At 36.4% G+C, this 11,629-nt stretch overlaps 1 protein-coding gene across 1 annotated transcript in view; it reads right to left on the reverse strand.

The window, feature by feature from the left end:
• The window catches only part of SPATA16 (spermatogenesis associated 16), a 398,638-nt gene that overhangs the window by 73,029 nt on the left and 313,980 nt on the right, over nucleotides 1-11,629 (reverse strand). The window contains exons 6-7 of the mRNA XM_006861849.1: nucleotides 4,645-4,791; nucleotides 3,453-3,565 (exon numbers count right to left, since the gene is read on the reverse strand). Coding sequence (XP_006861911.1) covers nucleotides 3,453-3,565; nucleotides 4,645-4,791 — 260 coding nt within the window. The remainder of the gene's footprint in view (nucleotides 1-3,452; nucleotides 3,566-4,644; nucleotides 4,792-11,629) is intronic.

The following is an 11,629-nucleotide window of genomic DNA, read 5'->3' on the forward strand; positions in this document are numbered from 1 at the left end:
AGCTTGAGGACTAAGGTGAGCCTGACCCAAGCCATGGTATTTTCAATAACCTCATATGCATGAGAAAGCTGGACAGTAAATAAGGACGACCATGGAAGAATTAATGCTTTTGAGTTATGATGTTGGGGAAGAATATTAAAAGTGCCATGGACTGCCAAAAGAACCAATAGATCCGTTTTAGAAGAAGTACATCCAGAGTGCTTCTTACAGGCCAATATGACCAAACTTCGTCTCTCATACTTTGGACATATTATCAGGAGGGACCAGTCGTTGGAGAATGATATCATGTTTGGTAAGGTGGAGGGTCAGAGAAAATGAGGAAGACCCCCAGCGAGATGGATTGGCCTAGTGGCAGCATCGATTGACTCAAGCATGGCAATAGTAGTGAAGTTGGCCCAGGATCAAGCAGTGTTTTGTTCTGCTGTGCATAAGGTTGCTATGGGTCAGTACCGACTCAATATCACCCAACAACAACAACAAAGTTTTATATTCCAAAGGAATTTCTATTAAGGATCATTGCCAAGTGAATAATAATAAAAAAACTCTCAACATATATGACACAAAGTGTATTTCTTAGCCATTAGACCTGGAAGGAAATGTAGATGGTGCAAGAGGACAACTCCTTAATCAAGTGGAAGAGTAAAATCCCATCTCAATCATGAGTGTTAAGGAGAATGGAAAAATCTAAAGTTCTTCAGGATAAGTTCCTGATCACTGTCTTCCAATGGATATGACGTAGATATCTGCTCTGTTCTGCCAACACATATGGCTGGTTAGCTCCTGGTTGGAGCCTGTTAATGAGACAGAAGTCCTGCGGATGTGTTTCATGGCTGGGCCTCTCCAATCTGCCTGTGTGTGTGGATCTGAACAAATTAATGATTACTGCTAAGGAAAATAATTTCAATTCAGGACACTAGCCCAATTTTCATCTTAGAAGGGGAATATGTAATTTTAAATTATGTAACTCATATAAAGAAAAAGGGAGATCTATAAAACAGTCTGGTAAGGCAAAGTTAAAATGAATTCAAGTAGTTAAAACTTCTAAAATTTGCAACACTTTACAAAGCACTTCAACATGGATTATACTTTTGGTCTTCAGTCAATTCTGGAAAGCTGACTTGGCTGATATCAACCTCATATTCTATATGAGAAAAAAAAGCAACAAAGAACTCTGAGGTTTAGTGATGTACCCTAAGTGGGGGTCTATCACTGTAGTACAGCCTTGGGTCCAAGTCTTCACCTGCAGGTGTCACAATTTAAGGTAGGAAATAATGAGTATAATACCACACCTAGCAATTCAAGAGGATGGTATATAACAACCTACAAGAAAAAACTAAACCAAAACAAAAAACCAAAAACAGATTTTCGAGGATTTAATCAACAATGTTGAGGACTACTTGGCCACAGTTAAAGCTATCATGTAAAAATAAATTCTAGTCATCAATTCATTGCTTGCTACATTAAGCTAGGTTACCTTTGTAGTCAATTTTATTCAACCCTGTTTTATGACACTGACTGGGCATATAAAAAGAATCTGGGAGGCCAATATTCAAATATACTTGTGGTCTTTGGAACTCATCAGGCTTAAAACTCTTAAAGACAGTCTTCCAAAAACTTTTCTCCCATAAAGCAGACATAAGAGAATTGATGAAACTCTTGCAGTTAGCAAAGCAATACTGAGACTGATTCTAGAGAAGTTATTGATTATGTGGTAAGAATCTTATTAATTATGGTGTCTAAGACTTTTATAGACAGATTAATATCTAACTATACGCATAGACAAAATTCCAAGTGACCAGACGCCCTTTGAGAGATGTGGATAAACGGATTAAGAACATTTAAAAAAAGCATTGTGCCCAGATAAGCTCAATCTGCTCTTGCCCTGTGAGATGTGAGATCTGAGCCAGCATCAGACAGTAATCAGAAGATGTGGTCAGTTATCTGATAAGTAACAAGGTGAACCTGGGCACAGGCAGATCACCTCCCCAACACCCAACACGACAGTTCTGCTTGGCCAACCGTGTGTGAGTGAGATGAAATGACACTACCTGGTGATTATTTTTGTTAGTGAATTTCCACTTCTGGTAAGGGCCTGGTGATTTGATGAACATGATAGTGTGTGATGCCCCACAACTAAGGTGGAAATGTTGGTAAGAGTATGTGTGTGTGTTTATGTCTGTGTGTCTGAGAGGGTGTGACAGAGGATGAATGGAAGTTGTTGTTGTTAAGTGCTGTTGAGTCGGTTCCGACTCATAGAGCCCCTATAGAGGGTTTCTGAGGCATGGCTGATGAATTTGAATGCATACCTTGAGGTTCTAAAATATGAAATAAAATCAATGAGATGCATTTATTATTCGTGGAAATATGTAGTAGAGACAATTGAATGGAACATAGTTGGGATAAGGAAGCAATAAGGTAGAAAGCGCAGTAAAATATGCTCTTGTATTTGTAATACATAGATTTACAAATCATGCAAATAGTTTTTCTGTCGCTTTTTGAAAATGCTGAATAATGTTATTGAGTAGATATACTGTTGAATAGATGCTAAGTAGCTGTTTGTGATGACCCCCTTGGTTATCTTTGTAAGATAAGAAAACCAATCCATGATATAATGCAAAAGCCACAAGAATAAAATACTTTAATTTTCCAATTTAAAGACCTTTTGGAAAAATATTAAGAGAAGGGAAATCTGCAGCTTTATAGTTCGTAAATGTGCAGTTCTTTGTATGTACTTTCAGTACAATGGTTTAAATTTTATAAAATAGCTCAGCTTAATTTGGGTTTTATTTTGGACCTTTTTAAAGATAGAAAAGGCACATCTTTGAATCATAGAAAAAGATTAGCTAATCTTCCTTCAAGTTACAGCAAAATCAATTGCTAATGTTTAGAGTTGTTGTTAAGTGCAGTTGAATCAGTTCTGACTCATAGTGACCCTGTATAACAGGTTTTCAAGGTGGGCTGGTAGGTTTGAACTGCCAACTTTGTGGTTAGCAGTCCAGTGCCTATCCTACAGCACCACACTAGGACTCATGTGTTTAGAGTAGCAGCCAATTTATCAGTACGGTGTGGAGGCACTAGTTTGAAAAGTTCTGAATTCTTGTGTAGGTAACAAGATGGTTACATGCAATAGCCCTGTAAATGAAATAGGGAATACATTATGCTAGCTAAAATTTTGCTATTGATTTGAAATGAGGAATTTAGGAAGACACAAATAAAAGATTCTTTAAACAGATAGTAGCCTAAAAAAAATCTGGAAATTGCAGAGTAGCAAGCTTTAAAATATAAAAGGAATAAAATCATTAGTGAAAATCTGCTTGGCTTTGCAAATAAGATTTACTGTGAATGTTTCTAAAATCCTCCAATACTTGCAATATTTGCACCATAAACTTTTCATAATTCTAGAATTCTCTAATATTAGTACATTGGACAAATAAAAAGTCTCATATACCTACATTCAACTGGGTGCTTCTAATAAAATCCAGTATTGGCAAGACACGCTTCCCCATTGTTTCCATGTGTCGGACAGTATCATCTCTGGTTAGCAGACCGAAAGGTGTTTTATGTTCTAAAAATTGTAGCAATAACTTTTTTTACTATTATTTCCAGACTTCCAATACAAAATGTTTTCTTTAGCAAGCTATAAACAGACATCTCAATGTTAATAGGTACACAATCTTTAGTATAGAAACTAGTTCCCATCCCCAGACCATACGTGTTAACAATGAAAGCTCTATGAGGAGAAAAGGCAGAGGAGACATTGCCCTTTAGAGGACTATCATTTATTCATTGTGCTGTGTTTCCTGATTGAGAGATCTAAGAGACAGCCTATAACAATTCACCTATCTCTGCAGAGTATGTTTTTCCTGAGCTGTAAGAAAATGTTGTCATAAATGTGTCTGATTCTTGTCTTGTTCCTCCCAGGTGTTATTCAAGTGTGCAGATCCCATTGACTTTGAATGTAGCTCCAAGTTGAGATAAGCCTCAGAGGATACATTGCCAGGCAAAACACAAATCCTTAATTATGTGGGTAGAGCTGAAGGAATAAATTTAACCTGGTCGTGAATGCAGCCCACAAGTTTGAGACTTCAACTCTACGTGAACAGTTTCTTTAATTTTTTTTGTTCATCATTTAATTGTAATATCCTTCATGAGATCTAAGCTCTTGGTTAATTGCATTAGGAAAGAAAAGTGGAACTGATGCTTTAAAAATAATAACAGCTATTCCAGGCTCTTAAATCTTGCCATTGGCTATATTTTTTTATTTCACAAAATAATTTTGTTAGAATTTTCTTCTATCTTTTTTTATTTAAAGATGATTCTTAAATGTACTATGACTAGGTCCTATGATAGATATGCATTCTTTAAGTGTCCTCTGATGAGACACTGGGAACGTGGTGGTCGAGATGAGATGATTGGAGTGAAACAGGTGGGCTCTCCAGGACTGTTTGTTATTGGGGGACATTTTTCCTGGAATTATAATTTCAGATATTGCTAACTAAGTCAAAAGAAAAGTAGAAAGAATTTATTATAACCCCCAAAATAGTTTTTGAGATCAAGCCCTACCCTATGTTAGGTCTTGTGATTACAACACAATTTCTGCCCTTTAGCAGTATTGAGAGATAATAATAAATCCAAGTGATTTACCTGTAAATGTTGGAAGCTTTCTACTTGATACTTTTTCTAAAAATTTCCCATCTTCTTTGTTTTTGAACCCAAGAGTCAAGAGATATTGTTGTGGAGGAAAAGGTGACCAGTCAGATGTCTGAGGCAACACATGAAGCCCTTGAAGATCTAAAAAATGACAGAAAAATAACAATGAAGTTTTGTTATTGTTTTATTATTTTCAGAGCATTTTCTCCTTCTAGATTTTGTGAATGGGTCTTGCAAAAAAAAAAAAAAAAAGAGATCAACAGGTACATTAAAAGTACAAAGTAAAATTATGTGCATCAAAATGTTAAATGATGATATATCAAAATAAAATTTTCAATTAAGAATATTTTTCTTAGAAATCTAAGCATATGCCTAGTAATAAAACATGGCTATGTTATATGGTTACCTTTCCTCATCTTCAAAATAATAGACATTCGGGGCCAGTTTGTGAGATTCTTTTAAAGAAATTTGAGTTTTCTGTTCATAGTATAAGATTTGAGAAAATAATATTATATGAAAGATAAGAGAAAGATTGCCAAGTGAGAATTAAAATAAAATGCTAAATAATTTAGTTAACCTCTTTCCTGTAGTTACAAAAGGAAATTTAATATAATAAATGCACTGACTTTTAGCATTAGAATTGAAAATAATTTAAGCATCATAAAAATGATTCTAAAACAAACATAGTTCTTAAGGACTTTATGAGCTAATATTTACTTAGCATTTATTTTCTGATAATCCTTGTTCTAAGGATTTTATGTGTATTGTGGCTTTTAAATCCTCACAGTAACTTTATAAGGGTGGTTTTCTTGTTCCCATTTTGTAGACAGGAAGTTGAGGAACATAGATGGGAAGAAATTTGCCCACATACACCGACTGTGGGAGGTTAAAGCAGAAGTCCCACTCAGGCAGTCTGTTTTCAGAGACCAAAACTCTGACTACTACAAATTACTTCAGGCATGCTTGACTCTGAATTGCTCTTGGAGTGGGTATAAATGTCAACTAGGGGTTCTTGGAGGCCAGATTAACTTAATATATTTCCATTTTGAGTTACGAAGCATTGTTGTTGTTGTTAAGTGCCTTTGAGTCGGTTCTAACTCATAGTAACCCTGTATAGGATTGCCAAGGAGCAGCTAGTGGGTTTGAACTGCCAACCTCTTAGTTTACAGTCCAGTGCTTATCCTACAGTGACAAATCAGGAGTCAAGAAAGCATTGGCGGGTTGTAATAGACTTTTCAAATGAAGGATGATGAACAGAGTGTTTTAATGAGCCCTCCCTGTTTAACTTTGCCAGAAAAGGGAAAAGATGAAATATCAAATATTCTTGAATTATGACTTAGTTAAAGGTCAATTTTTAACGCAAATGGTATAGCTCCAATATAGCCTTCACTATTTACCTCTAATATTCCTTTCAAAAATAATAGACTCAGTAAATCAAGTGTGTTTCCTACCCCTTTTAAACTGCACAGTTCTTTGTTCCAACTCAAATTTACTCAGAGTCTCATATTTAAAGCTGATAAGTAGAGCTGCTCAGCTTGCAGTCTGGAACACCTACTCCCCTGCCCCCCTTCACCACTGCACTCCATTCTACATTTTACATGTAATAGCTGCCTGCGGCCCAACAACCCAGGTTTGTCAAAGCATAGTTTGAAGAGCGCTATAATAAATTATTTGGCAAATTTTGGTTAAATCAGACTTCTGTCAAATAGAGACTGAAATATATGTGGAATATCTAAACATTTAACCACTTAAACACCGATGGGACACTGTGCTAAAGATGCTTTAGTCTTTCTCTTTTTTAATTCAAAATGACATCATTTAATATCTTCAATTATACAGAGGTAATTAATATGGAGACAGCCTGGATTATTAGAGCACATTAGATTTTCTAGAAAAATCATTGGCAAATCAAATGGAAAACAAGTGAATAAGCAGATCTGGGATCACCTGAAAATTATGAAATCCTTATAAAGATTCAGTACAATCTATTTATGAAATAATTGTTAAGAGTAAACTCATCTACAACAAATATGAAACTAGGAAACATTGTATTAGCTTGAATACTTTGGTATCTATTGGTAATACCAATAAATGACTGAAAAATATTACAAGTATGAAAATGCTTAACAGTAAACAATGTCACATCAATTAAATGGAAACAAATAGTTTCTATTTCTTAAAACAGGCTTGCTTATTCACTGATATGAAATAATTTAGTTTTAAAATGAAGAGCCCAAAAGAAACCAGGCTTCACTGTGCAAAGGACTTTGTTGAACTCACCCTGCTAGAAAGAAGCAAAAAAAAAAGTTTATGTTACAATAGCCTTTTATTTCCTTGAAAAACCATGTAACATTATCTAGCATAAGGAACAAGTGGTCAAAAATACAAACTAAAGATCTCAACTTTCTGGAAATCAACTCAAAACCAAACTGCAGCTCACTGTTTTGAATTGTATATATGCAATGAAATTTCCTTTATAATTAAAACAAACCATGCCCATAGTAATTTCTTTCGGTGGCTTTAGTCTTTCTTTGATAATTAGATAAGTAATACCTTCATCTACCAACTGACTGTCAGTTTGTTCTAGTGTGATGGTTTGCATGTTGTTATGATGCTGAAACTGTGCCACTGGTAGTTCACATACCACCTGAGTCACTCATAGCAGATAGGATTAAGTGGAGCGTCCAGACTAAGACAGACTAGGAAGAAAGGCCTGGCAATCTACTTTTCAAATTAGATGATGAAACCCTATGGATCATAATAGAATAGTGTCTTATAAAGTATTGGAAGATGAGCCCCCTGAGTTGGAAGACACTCAAAAGACACAGTGGAGACAACAATGAATTTGATCATACCAACAACTGATTGTGAAGAGGTTGAAGACCTGGTCAACATTTTATTCTATTGTTCATGGGGTGACTTAACAGTAATTAACAATGACAATCTCTTAATAATGATGGTGGTGGTGGTTATGTGCTGTGGAGTTGGAGCATCCTACTCATCGTGATGCTGTATAGGATTTCCAAGGCTGTAAATCTTTACCAGAGCAGAAAGCCTCATCTTTCTCCTGCAGAACCACTGGTAGTTTTGAACTACTGACTGTGAGAGTAGCAGCTTGAATTATCTGGTATGACTTCTGCGCCATAAACATTGTCAAGTTATTTTTCATTCAATAACCTTGTAGTGCATTCTTATGCCAACCTTCTTGTGGTTAAGTGGCCACCTTACTGATGATAAAACTGGACTTTCAAGATGTTACAAACTTGCCCAATAAAAACTGCTCTGTGTCAATGTAGGACTTCTGTAAAAATCAATGGAAAGCGTGTATAGATACATGGAAATGTAAGTAAATAGATGGCTTTTCCAGATAGAATTCCAGATAGAACACGTATATGCCCTATCTAGAAAAGCACATCAAAGGCTCAGTGTTCTTGGAACTAGCAGAGTAACTTTTAAGCACTTTTACATGCAGGTTGGAGTCCTGGTTTGGCATTGTGGGCTAATGCGTCAGGCTACAAAGTCATTTGTACTGCAAGGTTGGTGGTTCAAGCTCACCAACTCCTCCTTGGAAACCCTATACAGGGTCGCTATGGGTCGAAATTGACTCAACGGCACTTCATAACAACAATATGCAGGTTACAGTTGTTGTAGAGTGGGTTCCGACTCACAGTGACCTTAATTAGGGTTTCCGAGGGGTGGCTGGTGAGTTTGAACCACTAACTTTGTAGTTAGAAATCCAATGCTTATTCTGCAGTGCAACATCAGGATACAGTTGATGTTTTGTGCCACGGAGTCGGTTCCAACTCATAGCGAGCCTGTACAGGGTTTCTGAGGCTGTAAATCTTTACGGGAGCAGAAAGCCTCATCTTTCTCTCTCGAACCACTACGCTACCAGAGCTCCTTCAGGATACAGTACAGTGCTTATTTAGTTGGTGCTTTGCATTACAGATTGCCTTAATGTTCTTTCTTAGAAGATAGGTCATTTCTAGGTTGCTTTTGTTAGTAGCCAATGAGCAGGCTCTGTCTCATGGTAACCTCACTATAATAGAGCAATACGTTGCCAAGTCCTGCACTATATTCATGATGATATGTCTGAGTCCATTGCTGTGGTCAGTATGTCAATCCACCCCATTGAGGGTTTCCCTCATCTGTCACTTCTAAACTCCAGTTGAAAATGCTATTCATTTCAATTTCAAAAGTGCAGGATGGGTCTTTGCTTTTGAAATCTGTAACAGATAATCACAGACACATCCTTTTTTCTTAAACCTAATACTGTCTTGCTCCTTAAAATAAGGGAAGGGCTCACCAGTCTTACTGAAGTTTCCAATACCAGGAGTATGTGAAAAAGAAACTGAGTATAAACACAAGGTACACTAGGTAACTCCTCCTATGTATAGTCATCAGATTTCTCTGGATTGTGGATGTCCTTGAGCATGATATAAGATTTTCATATTTCTCAGTTGTGGCATCTGCAGGAATTGGTGTGCTCTAGGGATAGTGGGCAGGACAAGGTGTGCTATATTCCCTGCTTACTGTTTGCTCTTTCATTGGATTTGCTTGCTAACTGAGAAAGCTCCAGGCCCCTTGGCACATGTTAATGGTGATGTTTGGGGCTCTTCTACCTGGAGGTTGCTGGGTTCCTTGCTTGGCAAGACCCTAGAATGAATGTAAGGCAGGCTTTATAGTTGCTCTAAGCATTCCTTTGACAAAGGCCTAACTTGGGCACAGAAGACAATGGATCACAGGTCTCCTGAAGAATTCTATCAGCAGCTGCTTCTAGAGTGCAGAGACGATTCCTGTGGTGAACCTCCAAGATTTTAAGACCTACATAATAATGATCCTAGGGATCCTAGGGAGTCCTGGTGTGGCGCTGTGGGTTAGTGTGCTGGACTGCAAAGTCATTTAAACCACAAGATCGGCAGTTCAAGCTCAGCAGCCGCTCCTTGGAAGCCCTATACAGGATTGCTATGGGTCAGAACTAACTCAACGGCACTTAACAACAACAACAGGGATCCTAGAGTCCAGAAGTTAGTATTAGGGTGTGCTGTGTATAAAATGGTGTTTGTAGTGAGTTGTGGAAGACATTGCATACAATGTTGCCAAAAGCAGCCATATATAAAGAACCAAAAAACTTTGAAAGTTTGACCTCTTCTTGCCCTTAGCTATATGGTGAATAAATAGGAGACTGATATTAATACTGGTAATGATTAGATGGATTACAAAAATTAATAATAGCATTATAGCTAATTTTTATAAAGTATGTTTATAATACAAAGTGTGTTCTGTAACTTTTGATCCTGTATGTCTCTTTCTGTGGATGTTAGATCCATTATTAATTTTCAGTCAAAGTTTTGAAATGTGAGAGCCCTGTATGTTAAATTTAGAAAAAGAATTTGAAGTATAATTCTTTTTCCATTTATATGCAGAGTAAATTGCAATTGTATGAACATCTAGCCTAGCAGGTGGTCTATGACCCAAAATGACAATACACTTGCCAGATGTTGAATCTCATGTAACATTAATTTGAGTGCTAATTGTTCTCAATTTTGTGCTCATAAACTTCTACCTACGTCCGAAAATGTTGTGCCTCTGACAGATATGAAAATTAACATGATTATATTGTCCTTTGGTAGGAAAATGAAATTGATTTTAAAATGTCTTCTTTTCTCCTGTCATGTACGAAGAAAATCTGGGAGAAATAAAACCTTTAATGCATTCCTTTACAATTTATTGCAGCTGATGATGAAATCTACATGACTGAATTTATTCTTAAAAAATCAGTATGACACAGTTTAAATTTTCACCATTAAGGAAGCAGATGCTTTAAAAAATAATAACAATGATAGATTATGAAATCACATTTCTTCCTTCTGAAAAATAATCATTTAGTTCTTTTTTGCCCAGGTGAAAGGTGTCTAATTCTCAAAAAAAAAAAAAAAAAGGTTAAGCAATTTTTCCTTTATCAGGAATAGTCTTGTGCCACAAAAGGCTAGAATTTACTAATTTTCAAGTCCTCAAATTATGAATGCTCTTTGACCTTTTTGCATTGTTGCCCACTCTTTTAAAAATCAACTCTAGTTCAGTGACAAAATGAGAAGAAATAACTGTAAATGTCCATTAATAATTGTTGTTGCTGTTAAATGCCATCGAGTTGGTTTTGATTCATATTGACCACGTAAAGGGTTTCCCAGGAGTGGCTGGTGAGTTTGAACTACCTATCTTGTGGTTCAAACTAACCTTGAGTTTGAAAGCTTATTCTACAGCACCACACCAGGACTACCCATTAAGAATAGGAGCATGGAATGTACGAAGTATGAATCCAAGAAAATTAGACCTTGTAAAAAATGAATGAAATTCATAAATATGGATATCCTAGGCATTAGGGAGCTGAAATAGACTGATGTTGACCATTTTGACTTTGACAATCCTATGGTTTACTATGGTGAGAATGACAAATTGAAGACATATGGCGTCACATTTATCTTCAAAAAGAACATTTCAAGATCTATCTTGAAGAATAATGTTATCTATGATAGAATTATATCCATACAGTTAATACCATTATTATTCAAATTTACACACCATATTCAAATGTATGCACTAACCGCTAACATCAATTATGATGAAATTGAAGAATTTTACCAACTTCTTCAGGAGCTATGGTAGCGTAGAGGCTACGAGTTGGGCTGCTAACCTCAAGGTCTCCAGTTTTTCCGTGGGAGAAAGATGAGGTTTCATGCTCCCATAAAGATTTACAGAATCAGAAACCCTGTACAGGGTTGTTATGAGTTGGAACCAACTCCACAGCACACAACCACCACCACCACCACCACCAACTTCTTCAGTCTGAAATTGATCAAACATGCAATCAAGATGTATTGATAAATAATGGTGCTTGGAATGCAAAGGTTGGAAACAAACAGGAAGGATCACTAGTTGGAAAATATCATGAATTGGTGATAGAGATGATGCTGGAGAT

The sequence above is a fragment of the Chrysochloris asiatica genome, unplaced genomic scaffold (genome assembly GCF_000296735.1).
Source record: "Chrysochloris asiatica unplaced genomic scaffold, ChrAsi1.0 scaffold00043, whole genome shotgun sequence".
Classification (NCBI taxonomy): Eukaryota; Metazoa; Chordata; class Mammalia; order Afrosoricida; family Chrysochloridae; genus Chrysochloris; species Chrysochloris asiatica.